General features: G+C 34.9%; 1 protein-coding gene across 2 annotated transcripts in view; it reads left to right on the top strand.

The window, feature by feature from the left end:
* The first annotated feature begins 10,074 nt into the window (after positions 1 to 10,074).
* The window catches only part of LOC107004530 (phosphatidylinositol 4-kinase alpha 1), a 42,712-nt gene continuing 26,424 nt past the window's right edge, over positions 10,075 to 26,362 (top strand). Inside the window, exons 1-17 of one of the 2 annotated variants that reach the window (XM_027913105.1) lie at positions 10,075 to 11,123; positions 11,320 to 11,661; positions 11,754 to 11,909; positions 16,123 to 16,293; positions 16,430 to 16,588; positions 16,672 to 16,799; positions 16,879 to 17,185; positions 18,694 to 18,862; positions 19,002 to 19,219; positions 21,780 to 21,938; positions 22,034 to 22,216; positions 22,665 to 23,159; positions 23,276 to 23,635; positions 24,366 to 24,580; positions 24,841 to 25,021; positions 25,183 to 25,316; positions 25,411 to 25,561. In XM_027913105.1, coding sequence (XP_027768906.1) covers positions 10,308 to 11,123; positions 11,320 to 11,661; positions 11,754 to 11,909; positions 16,123 to 16,293; positions 16,430 to 16,588; positions 16,672 to 16,799; positions 16,879 to 17,185; positions 18,694 to 18,862; positions 19,002 to 19,219; positions 21,780 to 21,938; positions 22,034 to 22,216; positions 22,665 to 23,159; positions 23,276 to 23,635; positions 24,366 to 24,580; positions 24,841 to 25,021; positions 25,183 to 25,316; positions 25,411 to 25,561 — 4,344 coding nt within the window. In that variant the 5' untranslated portion in view covers positions 10,075 to 10,307. The remainder of the gene's footprint in view (positions 11,124 to 11,319; positions 11,662 to 11,753; positions 11,910 to 16,122; positions 16,294 to 16,429; positions 16,589 to 16,671; positions 16,800 to 16,878; positions 17,186 to 18,693; positions 18,863 to 19,001; positions 19,220 to 21,779; positions 21,939 to 22,033; positions 22,217 to 22,664; positions 23,160 to 23,275; positions 23,636 to 24,365; positions 24,581 to 24,840; positions 25,022 to 25,182; positions 25,317 to 25,410; positions 25,562 to 26,362) is intronic. The other variant, XM_015202746.2, reaches the window with a different exon arrangement.

Here is a 26,362-nt window from a genome sequence, read left to right as displayed (position 1 = left end):
CTTCTGAAAACATTTTTAATCATTTGGGATGAAGCACGATCGGCAGATAAATTTTGTTTAGAAGACATAGACATGACCTTGCAAGATATCTTCTAAGTGAAATATGAAAATAACTCTGATAAACCATTTCAAGTCCTTAATCGTATTTTGTGTTGATTTTCATCAAATATTGCCAATGATTCCAAAATAAACACGAGCTGATATTCCAGATGCATCACTCAATTCCTCATATTTGTGGCCATTCGTTACAACTTATGAGCCGAAATAAAATATGTGACTTTGTTATGAAAGAGTGTCAGCTTCTTAGGTTGCTGAAATTATTACTTTTGACAAATGGTTGTTAAAGATTGGGGATGAATCTTTTTATTGTGATGTTGACAATGACCTTAATAAAGTGCCTACTGATATATGTATAATGACATCCAATGATCCGATCGGGTTAAGTCGAGGCAGTTTATCCATCCTCCTTGCAGAAGTACAATGACCCAACATATTTCCAAAAAAGAGCAATACTTACTCCTAAAAATGAAACGGTCCATGAATTGGATGATACAATTATGCAAATGATTTCAAGTGAAGGAAGAACATAGTTTAGCTCAGACAATGTGTATAAAGAAACTGTCAACATTAATCGTGAAGATCTGTTGTATCCAAAAAGATTTTCAAATAACTTAAGATTTCCGAGAATCCCTAATCATGACGTACATTTAAAAGTAGGCACTCCAGTTATGCTTCTCATGAATCTAATCAAAGTGAAGGACTATGCAATAGAACAAGATTGATTGTCACACATCTTGGTAACTGGTCTATTAGCGCAAATATCATCTCAGAAAAAAACATTGCTCAAAAGCAACAATACCAATAACTATTATGTCTCCTAATGATTCAAAGTGGTCATTCAAGTTTAACAGACGACAACTTCATGTAGCACCATGTTTCACTATGACAATTAATAAAAGTCAAGGACAGTCTCTCAACCATGTTGGATTGCATCTTCCTAAACAAGTATTCACTCACGGGAAGTTATATGTAGCACTATCGCGAGTAACAACAAGACAATGATTAACTATATGTTGACAATGACATGAAAGATTCTATGTTCATTAAAAATATTGTTTACACAAAATTATTTCAAAATATATGCCCTCGAGATGAAACAGAAACAAAGTTTTTCTTTATTTCATTCCATAATATTATTTTATTGTACAAATTCATAACTGTTCAGCTAACAATGCTCTGTTTTAGGACAAATAGACATACACTTGAAGACTAATGATGTAGATGAAGTATCAGGAGATCACACAAATACTATATAATTAAAGGACTTCAGATAAGAACCAATTAATATTATTTCATTACCATTCATATCATACTTGTTTTCTTTACAACATTTATCTACATTTGACTCACAGTTGTAGGACCTACAGAGTTGACATGTTGAGAAATCTTTCAAAAACGGATTCAATAAACTCATAAATGTGTATTACTGTCTAACCTCATATGACTTATGTTACTATGGAAAAAGTCGTTTGCATTTATTTTTCCACATTATGATGTTCTTTGCATTCTTTGTGTAGCTATTGTTTCTTCTTTGTATGTATTTGGTTCAATGCTTATTTCCAGAGGATGATGATATTGTTTGCTTTCGTAGGGTAGTTCATAGTTATACTCTTTTTTTATGGTATTTACATCATTTTAGGTAGATAGTATTTGTGTTTTTTGATTTCTGGTTAGATAGATAGATCTATGATTTTTCTAAATGATGTTAATATTGTGTGCTTTTTGTGGGTGTAATTGTACTCTTTTTCCAATGTTATTTACATTTTAAGGTAGATAGTGTTTGAATTTCTCATTTCTGGATAGATAGTTTTATGTTCTTTCTTCGATGATGATATTGTTTGCTAGGTAAATAATTAAAGCACATAAAAATTACCCCACAATATAATTGATTAGCTCCAGCTCAATGTCACCTATTTAATACATATAATATTAAATTACAGTAAAGCACATCCCATGTATACAAATTTACTGATCCAATTGAATATACAGGACTATAATGACCTATGCCAGCCGTTTCTTTAACATCTAGACGTTCTCAATTACTTTTGAACTTCTCTCTCTCAAGAATCGTTCTTTTTATATCTACTGTCGACTTCACCCTCCCAAGAACTTATGAGCCATGTTTCCATAAATCCATTGCTTCATCTTCCTTTTTGTAACTGTAATGTCTTTAATTGTGTATTAATCTTGTGATAATTTCTCTGCTAATTACTCTGCTGATTTAGTCTCCCCTTTTATAACCCTTATTCTTGTAATATATATAGATGGTTAGTGAATCATTCTCATATTCAAATTTACATTGTCTCTATTCATTCTAATTTGTTTTTACAATGACAACTTTTTTTTTCAAACTTGCTTACTGGTCGAAAATTGTACAATAACAGTAAGATTTTGTTGAATGTGGGATGCCATTAACCCCAAGAAAAAATTGGTAAGATATTTATTGATGAAAATGTAGGTATTCCATTGATTCGTTCTCCCAATTATTATTTTTGAAAGTTTGAATTCTCATACTTACTAATTTATTCTTCTATGAGTGATGCATGGTATAATTAGTAAACTTACGTTAACATGTTCAAGGACATGCTAAGGGAGGCTCTGTATTTATCATCAAGAACTTCAAAGTTGTTGAAAGCATTGGGGGATATAGACCTGTTCAAAACTCATTGAAAATCATTTTCTTTTCCTCAACTGCAATCAAGAATTTATCTGAAGATATTGTTGAAATTTCAATAAATAATTTTGAATTTATTAATCCAGATGTGATTGACTCAACGGTGAACAACAACACTGTCTTATCTGGTCTATATTTATATTTAAATTCTTACTGATTACATTTTTAGTTATACATAGCTGCAAAATTATTACTAAGATAAACTCATGATATTCTGTTTGATGACATTCACAACCACTTGATATAAGTTTGCTCATTCTTTCTTATATGACAACTCCTTCTTATGTATATTATATGTTCTTGATATATCAGTAATTTCGTATCACATACTTAATAGAACTTATAATATTGAAAAAGGATGAACTTCATTATTCAATATAAAACAGAATGAAAAGAAAGGATAGGGCTAAAGTAGCTATTAAAATTTAACATGTGTCTATCACATTATATATTGATGATCTAACCACATAGTGATGTGTAAATGATTAACAATACCCTACACTTTTTGAATACAAGTCTTACATACGATTTTTCATCTTCAATAATCATAGATCTGATTGGTGGGTACTTATATATGTGTAAATGGAAAATAATTTCCTAAATTATTGAAATACAACACTTACATTCATCTTCAAAATTCGTAGATATGGTTGGTTTTTTATATGAAATTGGTGATATCGAGAGTGTTGGTTCAAAATGGAAGAAGAGGAATATCCACATCCTTACAAATTAGTAAGTCAATCATCTCATTTTAAGTTGATTTACTTTGTTATCTCCAAACAATATAATTATTTGATTATTGATTTATGTTTTGTCTTACCTTATAGAAAGAACTCGGGGAGAAGTTTTCTCCTTATTTGTATAACAGTGATGTTGGCCCAGTCATAGTGACAGTGACTTCTAAAACGGTGAAAGAATTTTGTGGTAATTGTTTCCAATTTAGTTGTAGATACTATGAATTGAATTTTTAACGTTTCAAATAAATGTCATACTTTTAGTTTTAGCGCATACATTGATAATAGGTGAGGTCAACTTCTCCACCACCTATGCAAGCAAAATCTATGTAAATCTTGATATAGATTACCTAAGATTTTTGGCTCCAAAAATTTCCAATATGTCCATCAAACTTAAAGTTATCGAAATCTCTAACGTTAATAATCTTCCTGTTGAGGGAAAGATGCTTTTGAACCTTATGGACATCAAGGAGTTGTTGGAGGCTGAATGGAGCTCTGAACTACAGGTTCTTTTCTTATTATGCTTCTCGATTTTTTGGTTTCCCATTTAAACAGGATCATTATGCTATTTCATGGTATTTATTTAAAATTGTAGGAATACATTGCTACCGTGAAGAGATAGATAAAAGAAATAGTTAACTATTTTGGTTGGTACTACATTTCATGCAATGTGTGTTCTAAGAAGATTGAACTGACAAACAGTATCTATCGATGCAACAATTGCAATAAAGATTGCAAGTTTCCTTTGGTCAGGTAAGAATTTGTGAAGAACTGTGAACTAAGTTTTTATATACTTTGAATGAATCTAACTTATTGTCTAAACATAGGTACAAGATACACCTAAAAGTGACAGATAGATATGCAGATACTACTGCCCTATTCAAGGTTGTGACTGAGAAGCTCATTGATACATTAGGTCAGAAGTTGTTCAACAAGCTTACCACGGCTAACAATGATGTGCCTGTCCAAGTCCAGAACCTCTGCAAGAAAGAATTTATTTTTAAACTGAGATTAAATCATTATAATTTGAAAAAAGGGCTTGAGAATTTTACAATGTTAAATCTTTGAATTTCAAATGATAATTTGAAAGTACAATACAAACTAAGGAAAGAAGAAAAGGTATTGCAATATAGAATATGTACGCTTACTTAGTAATTTATTTTGCCTTTTGTTCTTCTTAGGGAAAGAACTTATCTAACAATGAAACCACCCCAAAAGATCAGGGAACCAACCGATTGACCAAAGAGATGGTAATTACATTTAATTTTTCAATATGCAACTTCAAATCAATTTAAAAATTAACATAGTTAATAATATGTTGGTAAATTTACTTTTTGCAGAACAATCAGATATTTGTTGGTGTGTTGTTGACTGAATTAGAAGATCATGAGGATAAGTTACATGTCATTAATGGTGCTAAGAGTAAGATATTAAGAAACATAATCATAGATGATGAGGAATTAAGCGTTGCAGACACAAATAAGGTCAAGAAGTAAAGGGATTAGTGTTAGTCATAAATGACGAGGAATAAGTGTTCAACACACAAATAAGTTAAACAAGTAAGGGGACTACTGTTGCTTTTGATTCTTTTCTGTTGTTTGACCTAAGTTTAGTTGTTCGTCCATTTATAATTTATAGTTTAGTATAATAACTACCTGCCTTGAGCTTAACTAAGTTGTATCTTCCTTTTACCATTTCAAGTTTAGTTTAATAAGTGCATGTTGTCCGTAGTGATGATATTCATACTTGTATGGTTTTATCTAAACTTAGAAAACTTCTATTATTAATCTATTTGGTTGTTTGCATACGATGTCTTTGTCAACAAAATCAAATCTGCTTCTTCTTCTCTTATGTACCCTATATCAGTCCCCACATTGTTCAGTTCATTCCTTTGGTGCTTTCTATCTAGTCGTACATACAGAGTTCCTACTATTCATTTTACAACCACTTTGAATGGTAATCTTCACAACTGGAACCGACTACATCAACTTACATAGAGATTATGTGCTCTCTGTTCAATGCAGGAGAATTTATAGAGCTGCATATTGTTTATCACTACTGGGATGACAACATCAAGGTGTTAACATGATCTGTTTGGTAAGTTCCTCCATACTTTACCCAAATGTTCCTTCTCATTGTAACTTCTAAATCAATTCTAACAATCGCTTATTATATTCTTGCCTTTCAATGTTGGTTTCTGGTCAACATGGTTCCACAGAAGATATATACTTTGTACACTTCAAATTTGTGTTGTTGATGAGGAGAGCCTTGTGGTTCATAAACACCACGAAATAGTAGTGCAAATGCATGTTAATAACATCAAAAACTGCTACATGACAAATCATATTCTATTTAATATATATCATAACGAGTTCGATCGATTTAACTCATATTAATTGTCTGATACATTGAAGAGATGTTTTATGCTCATTTCGAATATTCACATACTATTGAAGTCCTTGCGAACATGAATATTATCAGTTGGAGTTATAATTCCTTTATAGTTACTCTACATCTTATGGACTAATCATATCCTTAATACTCTGTTCATTCAACTTTCCCAGCTTTGTGAATTCGATTCCAAAAGTTGCCTTTAAGTTAACAACTTAACACATCTACCTATTTGATGTTACATTCAATTTTGTACTTGTATTGTTATAGAGGAGAAGTTTATAAATTATAAACACCTGTCAAATGGTACTTTGCACTAATACTAAAATGGGATATATAATTCAATTGGATATTTACTCATGGTTGACTTAGTTTCTTAAAATTTTCTTCCATAAGTTGCCTTTTAAATTAAAACTTACAACATAGAGGTATTTGATGTCACATTCAATTTTGGATTTGTGTTGTTGAAGAGGAGATGTTTTAATTTTAAACACCTGCAAATGATACTTTCCACTCATTAACGAGATAAGTGTTACACAAAATGACTTAGTTACTTATAATTGTCTTCCATCATTTGCCTTTGAGGAATAACTTCAAGTGGTTGTTGACTAATGGATGACTTAGTTTCTTATAATTGTCTTTCATAAATTACCTTTACGATTAAAACTTAACACATAGAGGTATTTGTTGTTACAACCAATTTTGGATTTGTGTTGTTGAAGAGGAGAACATTTTGGTTTATAAACATCTGTCAAATGGAACTTTGCACTCATACACAGCATAAATTTCCAAAAAAATGACTCAGTTACTTATAATTGTCTTCCACCAGCTGCCTTTATGGAATAGTTTTCAATTAAAAGACTAGCACTGTATTCGTAGCACATAGTATCTGCCACATTCTTCAATCTATCCCATTTTCCTTATCGAGTACTTGTTCAATGGAATTGGGGTAGTGACTTTCATGCACTTGAAGCTCATTTTTTATGCTTAAAGGCACCCTAAAAGTAGCAACGAATAATATTAGTGAATAGCTACATTTTTCTTGGTCCTCCGGGTCGTTGTCAGTAGTTGTATACCTGAAAAACATAACAATGTTGTTTTATGGAAAATCAAATCGTATAGACAACTATTTTCACTCTATTGTATATTTAACCATGGAGAAACTTTCCCAAGTTGAAATTTTAAGGAATACTAATAATTAATTATCGACCGTTGATGATGTATTTCTTTATATATTTAAGCAATGAAAATAAAATATTTTTTAATAAAGCATATATTTTGACGTATTAATTAAGAATGTATTATTCTTATTAAACAGATACTATAGTTGATAAGTTTCACCAAGTATCATCATTTCAAATGAAAAGATGATTTTCTCCAATTGTAATATCATATAATTAATGTAAAAGAAAAAATTCGTAACAAATATCTATTAATCCTCTCGCGAAGCGCGAACATTTTCCCTAGTTGAGATATAAACTCCAAACGATATTTTTAATAATTTGTAGGAACATCTGTTCAAACTAATCACAAATTCGTAGAATTCAAATAATGAATTCAAAATCTGAAGTTTTATAATGACCATCAACGGTGAACTCTTGCTGCTGCAATTTTAGAAATTTGAAATTCCTGCTTGAGACCTGGTTTTGTACAATTTTTTGAGCTTTCTGTTTCTTTTCTTGTCGTGTTATTGGTGAAAATAACAAAATATAGACAACCGATTTGATAATAGTACTTTGGATGAAAATTTCAAACAAAAGGAAGAAGAATTAAAAGAGGAAGAAGAGAAAAAGGAAGAGAAATGTCACGCCTCGAGCTACCCCGACGCGGACACGGGACCTAGGACCACAAGTAATCCCAAACTAATCTTGCAGGCACGGTCATGAACATACTATAGATAATAAACTAATGCGAAAGCTGAATCATAAACTAAATGAAAAATTGGGAATACCCATACACTATGATTGAGATAAATGAAATATTGATAGTTTAATACAAAGAAGATATTAACTCAATACTAAGATGAATCTAACTATGTCTGAGAATAACCTCTAACTAACTAGAAATGTTGGGACAGACCCCAGCTAAGTCTAGCAAAACTGAAACTAAAGGACTAAAATTAGTGAAAAGAAACTCATGATTATTGTCCTCGGAGAATGAGGACTCACCACTGATTCTGCTGAACTGAAGACCGGGTATCGATTTAAGCATGATCTGGATGATGAGAACCTGAACCTATATCACGAGAAAATGTAGCGCACGTATGTGTTAGTACTTTAAAGGTATTGAGCATGTAAGATAAAGTAAAGTTGAAATAATACATAACTGAACAAACACAAAAGCAAGTATAATATTCTGAACATGATATACTAATTGTTGAGCTAATTGGATGCAATGACCAAATTTATAACATGTTCAGACTGAATACTAATTGAACTATAAATATGATCTTAGAGTTTGACGAAACTGTGGGAGCTACTAATAACTGATAATAAAATCATAAATGTGAAGTTCGATGTATACGCCCCATCGAGAGGACCCAATATACCCTCCTAGAGGAATCGAGACATGCTGGCGTGATCACTAAACTGGTGCCCACATATGAGACTTATAACCTACGTGACTAGTAGTTCTGGGACTATACAGGTACGCTGAACCCTAGTCCAACTCGGCATTATGCTACTCCCAATAAATTAAGTGGTTAACTGATTATGACTGAGTTTCTGTAAATACTGGATAGCTCAAAACTTAACATGCAAACTGAGAATGCAACAATTAATTTAATAATGATGTATTTAAATATCGAGGCGTGTATATCTGAAATAACTGAAATATCTGATCTATCATGTGTAATTCAAGAACTAAAGAAATACATAGCTAGGGTTGTGAAATTCATGCAATAAAGTGAGTAATAACATGATAATCTTATTTACAAAATATAATTAACTGATTCATGATAATCTGCTGAAGTTCTAGAAACCCTAGGTCTAATCATGATAAGGGAATCAAGAATCTGACTGAATTTAAGGACCCAATGGATGAAAGGAACCCACTAGTGAAATCCCACATACATGGTGACAAATTCCATGGAGAAATCTTTTGATTTCGGGGCTAAAACTGATGGAACCTTGTTGCGTTCTTGACATTTTTCTCCTCTCTTGCTTTTAACTTTTTATGTTTTGATTAATGATTTGGCTTAGGTAAGTTCTAGTTATGTTTCTACGCTTAAACTGACTAAAACCTCATGATTTAGGGTCTAAACGACGAACGAACAAGGAAAAGACCACAAGACCCTGACTCAAAAGCTATCGTAGTCACCGACGGAGTCAACTGACGGACCGTAAGTCGATTGACGCTCCGTACTGGTCGACCGTCATACTCAACTGGGGACTGAAAGTGAGCTGGCCCATCGACGGAGTCGACTGACGGTCCGTACTAGTCGACCGTCGTTCACGACTGAGGATTGAAAGTTGACTGGCCCATCGATGGACCGTAAGTCGACGGACGATCCGTAGTTGGCTTCGTCGCTGGCACTGCAACTTTTGAAAATCTGCATTTTTGGTCTGTTTTGGATACATGATGTTACAAGAAGAGCCGACGATAACTGAATTTTCACTGTATAATTGTTTTAATTCCAAAGAATTGCAATATTTTAGTTAGAAATATTATATTGACATAGATGTTCAATATTTTAAGAATATGTTTTTTTTGCGTTATTTTAATAATAAGAATTTTATTGTTTATTTTATTTTATGTTAGACTTAAATATTTTAAATATTTTGAAATGAGTTAATATAAAGAATTTAATTAAATAAGAAACTTTCTTTAAAACAAATAGAAAATTAACTAATTAATAAAAGAATCAATTCAATTAAATTTGGGTTGAGAAATATTTAGACCAAAAAGTAAGAGTATTCTTGAGCAAAAAACAAAGGTGGTGAGTATTTTTACACAAAAAAGTGAAAAAAATATTTTTAATCATTTTCAATTGGCTAGAAATATTTGTAATTCTTTTTCCTTAATAATTATGTTACCGTATATCGTAAACACTACTCAAATATTGATATGGTTAGATTTCTTAAAATAAAAATGCTCTGAGTAGGAGTTAAATACTGAGAAGAGGAAGTAGAGCTTATTTTGCGGAATAATTCGCGCAGGTATAAAAACTAAAGGAAAAAAGAAAAAAATTAGTGTTGTGTGTAGGAATGTAAGTAAAGAACGAATGAAATAAAATAAAAAATAAAATGGAACTTGCTCCAAACTGAAAAAAAAAAGAAGAAGAAAACAAAAATTCAAAAAAAAAGAAGAAAAAAAAGTAGTCGACGAGAGCCGGCATCGGAATTCAGAAATTGCACCGACAATCACACCTTGATTATCTACATTTTCCGGCAGCGATCGGGCTCTCCGGACTAGTAGAGTTGTGATTTTTGTTCAAATAAGAAAAAAATATGGAGTCAATGATTGAGCTATGTGATTTAATCGCACAAAACCCAGCTCAATTCGTGGAGAAATTAGCATGGATATGTGGTAGATGTCCTCCTCCTGAAGCCCTACTTGTTGGATCTCCTAGGGTTTCCAGGTCTCAACTCAATGCAATACTCGCTGTTGCACGATTTCTATCTAAATGCCCTAGTCATTCTGATGAAATGCCCAAATCAATCATTCTTGCTTTCTATCGTTCAATTCCTTCATCTTTTAACCAATCTTTTTGGCCACAATCTTTTACAAACGACTCTATTCTTTCATTTTTCCGTGAATTCTTGGAATATATCTGTAAAGCATGTGAATTGTCTCCAGAATTTTCTATTGACGTTGCTAGATTCACAGGGAATATTCTTATATCAGCTTTAGGTAATCCCAATGGAGATTTCGGGGTTTCAAATGCTGTTTTGAAAGCAATGTGTTATAATTTCCCTCCTATTCCTCATGATGATGCCAACAAATTGGTTTTAGCTCTGCTGGAGCAGTTTGACAATTTCGTACCACAAGAGCTCGCAACTTCTGCTCATAGTTCACCAATGAGTATGAGCAATGTAGATTTGTTACCTGCAAGTAGTGGGTACAGTGATGGAGGAGGAGATGCTGCCGAGAAACGAGCTATTGCCTCATTCGAAGAGGAGCCCATCGAAAGGATTGAGAAACAAGAAATAGCATTGAAATTGATAGGAAATGTCCTGGAAAAAGTCACTATTGATGCAAATCTATTGGAAAGTGTCAGAGGTATTGTAAAGCAGCAATTTCAGTCAATGGTAACATTCTTAAAGGTAAACCATCAAGATATTGCTTTTATTCTGTTACAGTTGTGTGGCAATTTTTTTCTGTTTAGGATAGAAGTTGCAAGGGTAGTCCAGGAGAAGCATGGTATAATTGCACTTTATTCTGTTAAATCTGTGGTATCGTTCTTTGGAAGAGAAGATGAAAATGTTACTGAAAAGGGTGGTCTACTTGGTTTACTGGCAGATAAGGAAGCGTGACTGGTCTGAACAAGGGCAGTCACTGAAAGTTAGGATCAACGCCAAGCTTGCTGCTTATCAAGCAGCTGCCAGGTTGCAGATTAAAGCCCTCGCTTCCCTTGATTTGGATGGAAAATCATCAAAAAAATTGTTGCAGGGAGCTCTTGCTTCATTGATAGGGGCTGCAGAGGCCTGTTTATTTTCAGTTTGGCGAAAGTGGAGAGCATGTGAAGAGCTGTTCAGCTCCTTGCTTTCAGGAATTTCTCATGCCGCTGTTGCTCGTGATGGTCAGATGCTTCGGGTGCTGCTCATTCGGTTTAAGTCTCTTGTGTTGGCGACTTGTGCTCAGGTACAATATTTGGTTTACGTTAGGTTGCACATAATGGTGTAGTGCTGATAAGAGAATCTAGCATAACTTGATTATGGTGTTTTATACCACAGACAGACACTTGGGGCAGCAACCAGGGGCCCATGTTTGAAAGTGTGTTGAAGACAAGTTGTGAGATAATTCAATTTGGATGGAACAAGGATCGATCTCCTGTGGACACCTTTATAATGGGATTTCCTATTTGTGAAAGGAATGGTTATGAGGAAGAGGTTAGTTTTATCTTGCCGTTTACCTAGAGGTTTGAGTAACTTGCACATGCTAATCATTAACTAGTGGAAAGGGAAAATGGATGTTTGTTGATGAATCAATAGGTAATTAACACTACTTGCTGTCTGGAGTCACTAGGTACTAGGTATAATGATTTCCAAGCTAAAATCACTTATTGTTTGCTCTGCTTGTAGCAAATGGAATCAATTATGGTCGGTAGAAGGTGGTTTACCTATCATTTAATGTGGTATAAATTATTTCTTTTCTTTCTTTTGAAATTTGTCCCAAACATTACATTCGGGGATGTCTGTTGCCCCCGGATATGGTTAAGGCTAGTGAATTTTGATGGAGTAACAGTTAGAGATTTCACATAGAAACTGTATACAGAGCTTTTTAGACATCTATTTGTTGTCTATTCTTTTCTCTATACTGGTCGTTGTGTTGGTTGTTATTTTTGTCTATGCAACTACTATAGGGTCCATATTGTGGTATTAGACCCCAGAATGAAATGATGTGGATTGTGAAGTTAAGGAGTAGTTTACTCATTTGGAAGGAACATATATTTTTTCCTTTATCGTTAAGCTAGAAGTATTTCCCAACAATTTGTATTATGTGGCTAAATCTGCCTGCACCAAAAAGATAACAAAGAATAGACCCATAATTAAGGTGAATTATATCTTCCTTTATGCCTTAAAAATCTATTCTTTCTAGCCAAACTTCACCATATGACAGCTGAAACAGTTTTTAAAGAGTCTGTTTTACACCATGATTACACTGTTATTCTGGACATATTTGGATAAGCACATTGATTACTATGGATAGTAACTTTCTAGACCTTTTATTTGTTCTTTTAAGTTTTACTTATGTGCCTGACTACATTGATAGTCCACAAAAGAAGAATCTGCCATCTATGTCTTTCTCTCTTTTTAATTTGATAGGTAAAGTAAGAATCTTGTGGCAGTAAAACCAGCAACACGAAGGTGTAGGAATATACACAAACTATGCGCAAAGCAGGCTAAGCCTGAAAAAAGTTAAAAAAACTCTTATTAAAACATTACTTTTTTTTTGATGACCGTGTTGTCTAGTCCAGCTTTTTGCGCGCCTCAATTAATTCCATGAGATACCTGCCACCTCCCACCACCAACAGGTACTAGGTAACTCTTTCCACCAAGGGAAGGACAGATAGGAAGAATCACCTAGTGTTTTTCTCTGATGTGATGGGATTTGAACCTGAGACCTCGTGGCTCTCAACCATTTCATTGACCACTAGGCCACACCCTTCTTGCACATCTTTCCATTTACAACAAGTCTAACAACTCTTAAGCATTTGTATTTCAAACTATTTATGTTTTGAGCTTTCTCTTCCAAACATCTTCTATTTTTGTCCTCCCATAATACCTGAAGCAAATAAATGACAACACACTCTAGTAACTTTGAGATTCTTTTGCTAATCACTAATAAAGAGGATATTTATCTGTAGCAGATGTTAACCACACCACTCCAAAGATACTGAGAAATAAGCCCCATATCTGAAATGCAAATGTGATAGTGCATGAAGAGATGACCTGTTGTCTCCATTTCATTCCCGCTCATATGACATCTACTATAGAAGTTAAGGCCCCTGCAGTTTCTTGTGAATCACATTGCATTATTGTCAGCCTCCAAGTCCTTTTCCACGGGAACTTATCTTTGTTGCTTGAAGTAGCAAACTTTTGTAGCAATTGTTACACAGAATATAACATTACTGCTATAAAACCAAATTATTGTATCAGGTTTCTCAGATAGCTCCACAGTACATTCTGGCAACCAAGCAGTTGTGACATCCTTTGAACCTCCCAACCGTTGCAGTCTCTTCTGAACCTTATATTCCTACTGTCTTACCTTTGCATTTGCTCTAAGGTAGCATCAGCATCTTAATCAAATCTAAAGATGTCTGGAGATTTGTCCTTAAAGGGCATAAATCCCATCTATGTTTTATGCCAAAAATATATTCATCTTCCATTACCGACCTTTAACTTGCACTTAAGAGAATGCATCCCATTTATTCGTTATGGCTTTCAAACCCAATTCATGGGAGCCACAACGTAAGTGTGCCTGGTGTTTAGTTTACCAATTTTAGCTAATACAGCTTTATCCATTGAGCCCCTTCATGATTAAACCTTCATAGGATTTAAAACAATAGGCTTTCATAGTACATGCATCCATAGATTCCTTATGCTTAGACCTCCATCTTTGTTAAGAGTAGCTGCTTCCAAGTCTTTCTTTGGTGTCATAGGGAAGTAAAACAATTAGAATGTTGGGAGATCGTCTAGCATACTATAATCAATACCATTCTCCCTCTCACTCTCCCTCTAAAATTTGCTTTTCCGGGTTGATAATTTCATCTCCACGTTTCCACGTAGATAACTTGGAGTAATGAAGACACTTTTGACTGTAATTAAGTCAGGGATTAGACTGATGTTCTATAATCTTTTTAAAGAGATCTGGGATTATGTCGTTGAATGTGTGTCAGTGTCTTCGATTTATGTGTGACGACTTCTACAGTTCACTTGATCTTACAGTTAAAAGAAAACAAATTCGTCCACTTTCTCCTTTTTTTTTTACTCCAGTGGATTCTAGCTTCCTTGTGACCCAACTCCAGTGTCTATTTTCCTTGAGTTCTGCTTCATTTACTGACAATTTGAACTTTTGTCCATTATTCTGGAACTAGGTAAATATCCCGCGCTTTGCGCGGTGGGGAACTACGTTAATAATCTACTTCTGAACATTTGATAATGTACGTGTTCTGGAGAGGGTATAGCCCTATGATAAATTGTCAAGAATATTTCATCCAAAGAACAAATGAAATTATTTTTAATCTTAAAACCAAAAAGATTTGATTCTTAATGTTTATGAATTTTGTTATTAATTCTTTATTATACTGTAGTTATTTATCACCAAAGTCTTTAGAAAAGATATGTAATTGTTTCATTTTCTATATTTGTATTTTCAAAAAGTGGTACAAAAATTTTATTCATCAATTGCAAGATTTTTTCTCCTATTTAAGGCCTCTATATAAAAATCTAAATATTCTACATCTTATGTAATTAATTGTGTACTTAATAAGTTAATTAAAATTTAAAAACATATCTCTTGGATTAAATGATGCCTTTGGAAGTCCTTTATTCAAAATTATTCGAAGTCGATGACACCACTTTGATAGCCAAAAGGCATATTTTGTTGTTTTTGTTTCGATCGGTATGGTTGAAACTTTTATTTGCGACTATAAATCTAAAGTTTATAAGGAGATAATTATTTCTTAAATATTTGATTAATATGGATTCATCCTACTTTGAGGGGTAATTCATTGACTGTAACCGAACATTTGAACTCCAAACGTTTGATTAAGGTTGAGTAAAATACTTATAATCCCACTACGTTCCTTTATTTTTTGGATGTCACTAATCGATTGAATGCCTCGATAAGATAGAATGTTGGATAACTATAACTCCAAGGTAGTGTTGAACCGCCATAACTTTTGAACACTCAAAAGTCCCTTCTTGGACATCCCATGGATCTTTTAGTCACTGAAAACTCTATAAAGATCAAAGTCATTTATTTTACAAGTTTAAGAATTCTAATTTGCATGACACCGATAGTCTAATGATTACATCAAACTCTTGATTAACATATCTTTACTTCAACATAATGATCAAAAGCATAAACATAAACAACAAAGTTTAAAACATATACTTAAAGACATAAATTAATAAAATAAGTATAAATTAACGACGGTAAAAAACATACCAGGATCTGTAACAAAGAATGAAACAGAAAAGAATCTAGCCTGCTGGATGCACTTTGTTCCCTTAAGGAAATTATTCCCCTCTAGTACCCGAGGTTTAAAGAAATAAATCCTCTCAGGATAAAACGATTCTATTCACCAGTGTATTGATAAAAAACAATGGTGTTAGTGAGTTACTCAACATGAGCAAAGTACACAAGAATTTAATTGTGCAGAAGAAGAACAATTTCATCTCTTTTTCAAATGCTTTATCTTCATGAAATATCTCTACGAACCAAAGTGGTGGAATCTCACAGAATATGGTCACAGCCACCTAAGAGGCTTATATTTATTTTGTCTTTTCTTGGGAACGTATAGCTTAATTCTTCTAGTGTTTCTTTATTATCTCCTTTTTCTTTTTAAATGTTGTCTACAAATGCTATCTTTTCCAGGTAGAGAGAGAGAACCACGCAGCTCCTTCCTTGCAGTTAAACGTTATAAGGTTACTAGCTGATCTAAATTCTTCAGTTAAGAGGCCTGAAGTTGTGGATATGATATTGCCGAAATTCATTGAAAGCTTAGAGGAGCGTGATGCGTCGATACCAGGCTTATTGAGACTCCGAGTATGAGGCTCTCTTTTCATCACAAACATAGTGTACTTGTATCTCTACTTCATTTGTTCAAGTTTTGAAAGTCATTTCCCCGAACCAAGCTATTGAACTACTTTCTGAGTCACCTGTTTTTGTTGAGTTGCTGCAGCTTCTTGACGCTGTTGCTCGTATGGCAAGTTTAGGTTTTGAGAAGTCCTATCGTGAAGCTGTTGTTCTGATGACAAGGAGTTACTTAAGTAAGCTTGCTGCTGTTGGCTCAGCTGAAAGTAATACTGCAGCTCCAGAGGCCACAACAGAACGTGTTGAGGTGCGCTCATGATGCTTTTATCATATTATTTCATTACTTCTCCCTGATATTGTCTGCTGCTCACATGTTCAATCACATTCTAGACACTTCCAGCGGGATTTCTTCTGATTGCCAGACACTTGACTACTCCTAAGTTGCGTACAGACTACCGTCAGCGCTTGCTATCGCTGTGCTCAGATGTGGGCTTAGCTGCAGAGTCAAAAAGTGGAAAGTAGGTCTTTCTAACATTGGCTGAGAATGTGCTTTACTGGACTCTTTCTGGAGAAACTCAGGGACAATGTATTTTGCAGGAGTGGAGCTGATTTTCTTGGGCCTCTCCTTCCTGCCGTGGCTGAGATATGTTCAGATTTTGATCCTACTGTAGATGTTGAACCCTCACTCTTGAAGTTGTTTCGAAACTTGTGGTTCTATATTGCTCTCTTTGGGTTAGCTCCTCCATTACAGAGCCATCATACCATGACAAAGTCAGTATCGACTACACTAAACAGCGTTGGCAGCATGGGAGCAATTGCACTTCAAGCAGTAAGTGGTCCATACATGTGGAGTGCTGATTGGTCCTCCGCTGTCCAACGCATTTCTCAAGGAACCCCACCACTAGTAAGTTTAGTTTTGATTTAAAAGTTCATCCTCTGAGCAAAGTTTGTGGTCCATCTTCTCCTAGCATGTTTAGTTCTTATGTTGAGATTGCTGCACCTAGTTGCAACTATTGTAGGTCAACCTTGAGAAACAAGCTGGAAACATGTTTAAGATGTCACACCTATTTGTGCATTCTTAAGTCACGTGTGCCACTTAGTAAAATTTCATTCCAACTTAGTAGTTTAGTGGTTTTTCTATTAATTCCCTCTTGCTCATAAAGCTCTAATGTTTTTGCTTTTTTACTCCGTCTTCCTTGATTAAGAAGAGGTTCGTTTGAAAAAATGGCTGCATTAGAACACTGGGAACAGCATCAATTCAAAATTAGTTGAGGTCATCTATTTCATCCTCTATGTCCATATTGCTATTTTCGGATCATTTCGTTCTAATATTGATAGATAAATTTTCTAATTCAGGCAAATTAAAGGTTTTCTAAGTATACACTCCATCGATCTTTTCATGACCCATAGTTTATTCCAAGATAGCTCACACTACTCTTACTATTGCGCTTGTTTTTTTAATTGTAACCAAGGTACTCTGTCTAATTGTTTGACATTTTTCACTTCTAAATATAACATTGAATAGCTTTGTTAGTCTTGGTATTCCAGCTTTCTCGAGGCACTTCCAAACCTCTATAGGGATACCATCTGGGTTTATCACATGCTCTTCTAATCCTCAGATTTTTTGTGCATTCTTCTCTCCAGCACATCTAATTTTATAAATGTTGCTACATTCTTAGAAAAAAAAACTAAATCATGAAATGAAGTCTTATATGAGCATGCCTTGTGAATTATGTTCATCAAGTTCTCATAATGGAAGTTATCGATATGGTTATCTCTTTAGTTTGATGTAAAATGTTGCAGGTTTTTTCATGCTAGTTGATGTTAAGTAGGTTTCACTCTGAAGTTGAGTTCCTAAATGGTGAAGTATATAACAATATAGTGAAGATGGTATAATTCTTAAAGAATGGAAAGCCACAAGACATATTCGTGTTTAGTGATTCTCACAGAAGGTATAACTGTGCTTTTGCTTGAATAATTCTTTGGGCTTGCGTTGCCTACTGCATTGATCAACTTGCCCAAATTCAGAATTCGGTGACATAAACAGTTTAGACTTATTTGTTTTTGGTCATGTTGATCGACTGGCAAAAATTGAAATATTGTGCATTTTAACTTCCAAATCAAAATATGAAATCACATGTCTGAAGGTACATATTATCCCATTTGTTGATATTCTCCTTGGTCTTAGTAATCTGAGAAGGCTGGGGTGAAAAGTGGAGAAGAAAGAGACTAGAATGGTTATTTGAGTTGTTCTTGCTATCTATTTCAAGGGAGTATGGTTTATCCTACTCATAAGTCATAACTTCAATATTAACAGGTCCATCAGTGTGTGGTAATATATCTTGTTTCATGAAAAAATTTAATTCATTTAACTGAATATTTTATACAAGGGTCTAATGTGCTTTTTACCAGGTTGTGAGCTCCGTGAAATGGCTTGAAGATGAGTTGGAACTTAATGCTCTTCATAACCCAGGTAGTCGGCGTGGTAGTGGCAATGAGAAAGCTGCCATTAGCCAAAGAACTGCTCTTTGTGCTGCTTTAGGAGGGCGCATGGAAGTTTCAGCAATGAGCACAATTTCGGGTTTGTTGTTCTTCCTTTATGTTCAGTTTGAGAAGGAATCTTTTTATGATTTAGTTGTTGTGGAGATATTTGTTGCTTTGGGTACAGACCGTTGAGCCGTTTCTAGGCCTCAAGAGATATTTTTTTTTGGCCTCTACAGGTGTCAAGTCAACGTATCTACTTGCAGTTGCATATCTGGAGATCATACGATTTAGTAGTAACGGTGGGATCCTTAATGTGGGCCCTAGCTCAACAGCTTCTAGAAGTGCCTTCAGCTGTGCCTTTGAATACTTGAAAAGTCCTGGTCTAACACAAGCTGTCTCTCAGTGCTTGACAGCAATCGTTCACAGGGCTTTTGAAACAGCAGTAGCATGGCTGGTATTTTAACTTTCTTCAACTGTCTATTCATAAATGAAAGATTGGCAGACTAGTTCATGTTTTCTGAAATTTTCGTAGTTCCTGGATAAAGGTTACTATATAAAGCGATAGAAGGATATTACATGTGGAGTAAATTTAAAAAAACAGAATGCATGAATTTATCTCAAATAATTTGTAAAACCAAATGAAGAAATGCATTGCATGACCTATATAAAAAAATAGAACTGTCTACATTTTTAGAATATAATAGGTATTTGTACTTGTTAGAATCCTAGAAATATTCTATAGCATATGTATAAATATATTGGTAGCTTGATATACTCCTTGCTTGATTGGGTATTGATTAGGTATGATTTGCTTTCCTCTTTAGGACATGTATACTTAGCTATTTAAACCCTAATAGCTCGTGTGAATAATCAAGTTGAGTTCTCTCCAAAACTCTTGTTTGTAGTGGTGGTGGTGGTGGTGGTGGTGATGGTTGGTGCTAGTGGCTAAGTAATGGTGGTGGTGATAGATGTGCTGTTGGAGGTGGTTGGTGTTGTAGTGACTGGCGCAATAGTAATGATTAATCATTATTGTAAAAAGCGCGCTTTGAGGCGAGTGATATTGAAAAGGCGCTCGCTTCTACTGTAGAAGCGAGAAGCGCCAGAAAAGCGAAAGCGCGCTTTTTTATGAAAAAAGCGCCAATTAGAGTTTTTTTAAAAAAAATTGTAAGTTTTTTTTTCTTTAATTTCTGAAAGACACGCGACTTCACATACTCTTTCCGTCTTTCGCGACTTCACTCACAGCTGCAACTGTTTCTCTTCTTCACGACTAAGAAGCTGCGACTGCTTCTCTTCTTCACGACTAAGAAGCTGCGATTGCTTCTCTTCTTCACTCTTCTGATGTAAGTTCTCTTCTCTTTCTCTTCTTCTCTTCTTCAGACTCTTCTGCGATTTCTTTTTCTATCTTTGTTTGGTTGCTGTCAAGCTGCCGTAAGTTTTTTCTTCTTCTTCTTCTCTTCTTCTCTACGAAGCTGCTGCGATCTGCTACTGTTTTTTTTTTTTTTGGTTGCTGCTGGGTGTTTTTCTATATTTTAGTTGCTGCATTTTGAAGAGTTTGTTGAAGAATAGGAGTTTGATTCTCTGTGATATGATTATGTTTTGATTTTTTGCTTTATATGCTATGACTTATGAGTATTATTGACTATCTATTTTCTTTTAAATCTAAGAATATATTACCTTTATTAAGTTATTTAATATTTATTTTATTTTTATACTAAATATTGCTTTATTTTAAAAAAGTGCGCGCTTCTCTTTACTCTTCTCGCTTCTGTGAAGCGAGCCCTCGTCGCTTTTTTCTGCTTCTCGCTTCCCAAAAACTGCGATTAATAGTGGTGGTTGCAGTGTTGATAAAAGCAAAACATGCAAAAATGCTCTAAGGTCTGTTGGGGCTTTAAGTGCAAAGCACAATTTGTGGGCTTTAATGGGAAAAAACGAACAAAGAGAAGTAAACAAATTTATAGATTTAGTCCAAGAATTACAATTAGAAGCATGAATGACGAATCTGAACAAAGAAACTGTTTTTTTTTAACATAAAGTGAAATATCAATTGTTTAGTGTCGCCTCTTAAAAGAGGCTCATTGGCTAGGAAAAGTATTAAGTAGATTAGAACCTTGATGACGACACTGAAGCGTACATTAAGCGAGGTGAAGCGCTGAACACATTTTAAGCCTCGCTTCAGGCCTTAAAAGTGCGCTTTAAGCACACTTTTGACAACACAAGGTGGTGGTGATTGTGATGGTGGAGTTGGTTGATTTAGTCATTGACAGTTGGTGGTGGCGGGCGAAGAATGTGGGATGGTTATGGTGTTGATGGTAGTTGGCGGTGGTTGTTGGTGGGTTGGCCAAAGAGTCTGGACGATGACCCCCCTTGTATTTTTGGGTGTTTGAACAGAAGAAATCACAGATGCTTAATGGAATATCAACTCCAAATCACTCCCTTAAGGCTAGATGTCTTTGTGTCTTTTTAGTTGGATTAACCAATCTTATGTTAACTTCTTGGATAATATTTTAGACTTAGTTAGCTCTGTGATATTAGCATAGCCTGTAATGTATTGGAGCTGACTCTGTTTTTGTACTTGTTAGCTTTTTTGCTTTTAGCATCTTCTTAGTGCCATCAAATGAAATTTATTGGTCTCTGTCAGTCTAGATCTTCAGAAGATTGTTAGGAGGTTCATTGTAAAAAAATAGGAATAGGGGGCTTCCTTTGTGCATGATGCAATTTTGTGTCTGTACTCACTTAGAGCATTTTAACATTTCTTTAGGCGGTAGACACATTTTTTGAAACTTTAATGGACAAAGTTCGTCATAGTTGGAAATCAACAACTATATCGTATACCTTCTTAGTGGGTTCTTTTCAGTAATGGAAAAGCTAATGGAGATGATAGTGTTTGAAACAAACATAAGTTGCTTATCCTCTTCTTTCGCATTTCCCTTCCCATTTCTCCTTTTCTTTTTTTTTTTAATTAATTAATTTATTTTTTTACATAAAGGTCATATGATCCCAATAACTTGCTGCAGGAGGATCGGAGGTCTGAGACTGGACCTGAAGCAGAGTATAGGGAATCTACATTGTCCACTCATGCTAGTTTTCTTGTAAAGAATTTGTCTCAAAGGGATGAGCATATAAGAGATATCTCAGTAAGCTTGTTGAATCAATTAAGAGATTGCTTTCCTCAGGTATCATTTTGCTGCTTGTATCAAGTATCAAGTTTGTCAACTTTGCCTCTTGCCATTGCTTGATGCTAACATTTGAATAATTTATTGGCTTGCAGATTTTGTGGAATTCTTCTTGTCTAGATTCACTGTTGCTTTCGGTGCAGAATGATCCACCTTCTTCTGTAGTCAATGATCCAGCTTGTGTTGCTACTATCCGCTCTTTGTACCAAAAGACTGTCCGCGAATGGATAGTTGTTTCACTTTCACAGGCTCCTTGTACTAGTCAGGGGCTTCTTCAGGTTTGTTATTCATCCGTTTCAGTTTCATGAAAATGCTGTGCAAGTCTTTTTCGTCCTCATTACATGTGTAAGTATGCTCATATGTCTATGATCATTCACTTGTGTACATTGTCTTGCTAAGAGATTGATGTACTTTTCTTAGAGTTCAAAATGAACATTTGGGTCTTTCTCTTCTATGATACAGGTAGAGAAAATATATTTTGTTGGATAAGCATTACTAGTCCTTAAATTTGTGAAATATTTGTCTTCTTTACATAGGAGTAAATATTGGTGGAGATGGTACGTTAGCTTATGTGGTAACTAAAGTTCAAAATTTAAGTACCTTTTTGCCTAAAGTTCTGATTAGCGTTGTTCTTGCTAATGTTTTACTTTCCTTTACCCTTCTTTCTCATCGTATTATATTTTCTATTGCATATACTATTAGCTAATCTGTCTTCCCGTACTTCAGGAAAAGCTTTGTAAAGCAAACACTTGGCAAAAATCACAGCCTACAGCAGAAGTTGTTTCTCTCTTATCCGAGATTAAAATTGGTACTGGTAAAAATGATTGTTGGACAGGAACAAAACCAGCAAATATTCCTGCTGTTATGGCTGCAGCAGCTGCAGCATCTGGAGCAAAATTAAAATTGACAGAGGCATTTAATTTAGAGGTGCTGAGTACTGGTATGATCAGTGCAACTGCAAAATGCAATCATGCTGGAGAAATTGCTGGAATGAGAAGGTTATATGAGACTATTGGCAGCCTTGATCGTCCAGCGGTTGGTTCGGGTGATATAAAGGAAAATATGCAGCAAAATCCTGAGTCCTTTTCTGAGGTTTTACTTACAAAGTTTGTCCGACTGCTTCAGAAGTTTGTTAATGCTGCAGAAAAAGGGGGAGAAGTGGATAAATCAGCATTCCATGAAACTTGTTCTCAAGCAACTGCTTTACTTCTGTCTGATCTGGTATAAAACTGATTTCGACCGTTCTTTGCTTTGTTAGGCTGGGAAGAGACATTCTCTTTTCCCTGGTTCAATTTTGTTTTTTGTATTCTTGTTACTGAATTTGCTGTTGTCCACAGGGTTCAGGTTCTAAATCAAATGTAGAAAGCTTTTCACAACTTTTACGTCTTCTTTGCTGGTGCCCAGCGTATATATTGACATCTGATGCCATGGAGACTGGTGTATTTATTTGGACATGGTTGGTTTCAGCTGCTCCTCAATTGTGTTCTCTGGTACTTGCTGAGCTTGTTGATGCATGGTTGTGGACAGTCGACACAAAGCGAGGACTTTTTGCATCCGAGCTTAGGTGTTCTGGGCCTGCTGCTAAGTTAAGGCCTCACCTGGTTTCCGGGGAGCCGGAAGCACCGCCTGAGAAGGATCCCGTTGAACAAATATTGGCCCACAGACTATGGCTTGGATTTTTCGTTGATCGGTTTGAGGTGATTATGAGGAGTTAATGCTTTCACTCCCTTTTCTGTTCCCCTAAAAACCAAATGCGATAATCAAACATATGCCGGTGTATTGTCCACCCAAAATAGTTAGGTTTGAGATGATGTTATTGATCCATCATTTTTTGCAAATTAATAGATGAATGTGTCAATATGTTGTTTTTCTTCTATTCTGATTCTTAAGTAGTAGGGCATACAACTTAAAATCTTTCTTATTTCATTTCACTTTAGTCTGTATAACTTTTGCCAAGTGTCGACTTGTACTTGCAAAGGAATCCCCTCATTCATTTCCTTTGACACCAATTTCTCTCAATAAAAATGTTTCTGTGTAGTAATCTAGGTGAGTATTTGATTTGTTGAATGCTTGTGGTGTCTGGATTAGTTTGAATATGGTGATACTGTGGTAGATCTACCTTGATCACAGTTGATATGCTGATGTGCTCTATTCCTTTTGAGCTTCCCTTTTTTGCTCTTGCCTTGTTGGGCCACTCCTTTTCCAGGGTGTCAATTGCTGTCTATGTAACATGGTTTAAACCACATCTACAGATAAACAAACATCACATAGTGTTTGTGAGAAATGCAGCCTTTATGTTCTCTTGATAATATTGCTAAAAGCTTTCAATTGATCTAGTGCCATTTTCAGCCTTCTGTTTTCGTACTGTATTTTAAAAAAATGCTCAAGTTGTAGCTTTCTTTTGTCTTGAAAAACTTGTTTTTGCAGGTTGTTCGACATGATAGTGTTCCACAGCTTTTGCTTTTAGGGCGGTTGTTGCAAGGAACCACCAAACTACCTTGGAATTTTTCTTCCCACCCAGCTGCCACTGGCACATTTTTCACCCTTATGCTACTTGGGCTGAAGTTCTGCTCATGCAAGTCACAGGGTAATCTGCGAAACCTTAGGGCTGGGCTTCAGCTTCTGGAAGACAGGATATATCGGTAAAGTCGACTTTTTGACTTGCATTTAATTGGACTAGTATGTTTCCCTACATTGTGAATACAGACATGGAAACAAGTAATGGAAGGTCCTTGCTCATCATCTCGGACCTATAGCTTGCTAGTTGATATTGAGATGCACACCAGGACATCTTGTATTTGTTTTTGTATGTTTATCTCAATAGATTCAATATGTTACGTCAGACTAGACAATTTTTGACTTTGCTGATGCATTTGAACATTTGGGTTATGTTCAATTGCAGGGCATCATTGGGGTGGTTTGCTCACCAACCTGAGTGGTATGACATGAACAAAAACTTTGCCCTGAGTGAGGCGCAGTCTGTTACTATGTTTGTCCATCATCTTTTGAATGAGCAATTAGATACTCCCCAACTTGATTCGAGAGGACGGGCACTCGAAAATGGAAGCTCTTTGAATGATGTGGTGAGATAATCATAAACAAGGAGCTGGAACTTCTGTTCTTACATCATTTGAGAAACTTTTTGCGTCTAAAATATACTTTTGGCGTGGGGCAGTTTCTGTTCTCTGCAAATTAATTGTTTTCTGGTTCATGTGCTCATTTTTGAACTTAATGATGGTTACAGAGAGATCAATACCATCCTGTTTGGGGCCAAATGGAGAGCTATGCTGTTGGAAGGGAAAAGCGTAAGCAGTTGCTTCTGATGTTGTGCCAACATGAAGCTGACAGACTTGATGTTTGGGCACAACCCACTGTCAAGTAATGCATGATGGTTGCTTATTGTGTTTCTCCCTGTTCTAATTTCTTTTGATGTGGTTGTCATTATTGATATTAATAATTCTTCCAACATCAGGGAAATTACTTCACGTCTTAAAATCAGCTCTGATAAATGGGTGGATTTTGCGCGAACCGCCTTTTCTGTGGATCCTCGGATAGCTCTGTGTCTGGCTGCAAGGTTTCCAACAAATAATCATCTGAAGGCTGAAGTGACTCAGTTGGTGCAAGTATGTCTGTCCTTCCCACTTTTTATTTCCTTCATTTTTTTTTATTGAACCTTGAATGGATATGCCTGAAATTAAACATGATTTAAGAGAGAACACAAAATACTTGAAACAGAAGTGACATATGAAGTTGACTTTAGGATGACTTGTGTTATTTGTCTATTTTCTTGAATTTCATATGCGAAAGCATCTAAAAAATAAGGGGATATGTGAATCATACTACAAATATTCTTGAGTAACTTTTGTGTTATAACTAGTTTCAGTCATATGGTTGCTGTTCTTTGTCAGAGAGTCTTTGACCAGGAAATAGAAAGATTTCCCTTTTTAATTTATTCTAATTATTATCTTTTCCTTTTGAGCGAAGACTGAAATTTCTACACCCTAAAGAAAGGTAACTGTTCGTTAAATGTACTAAATTTGTTTTTTTTTGAACTGTGGGAACACTACCTAGTAAGGTATATATAACATATTTTTTTTTGTCAAAAAGATAGAGGAAAGTTGTTTCCTGTATAATGTGATTGCAACTTATTCTTGCGGTTATGCCTTGTTATCATGTTTCTCCTGGTAAGTTAAGTTTTACTCGTTTAAGCATGGCGAAGATGCCTAATTGTAAAATATTTATGTAACTTTGCTCCTTTTTAACAAAGCAAGGAGCTGATGAATTCTTCTTTGATAAGACTAGACTTTAAGTTGACCCAAAGTATTGATAGATCTTTAAGTACTTATTTTCATCTCCCTAACCAAATCTGTGCACATTAAGATCACTTGTTGATGGTTGATAAAAAATTGATGGATTCACCTTTG

This window comes from Solanum pennellii, chromosome 11, assembly GCF_001406875.1.
Source record: "Solanum pennellii chromosome 11, SPENNV200".
Taxonomy (NCBI): Eukaryota; Viridiplantae; Streptophyta; class Magnoliopsida; order Solanales; family Solanaceae; genus Solanum; species Solanum pennellii.
This window is presented reverse-complemented; position numbering and strand designations above follow the sequence as displayed.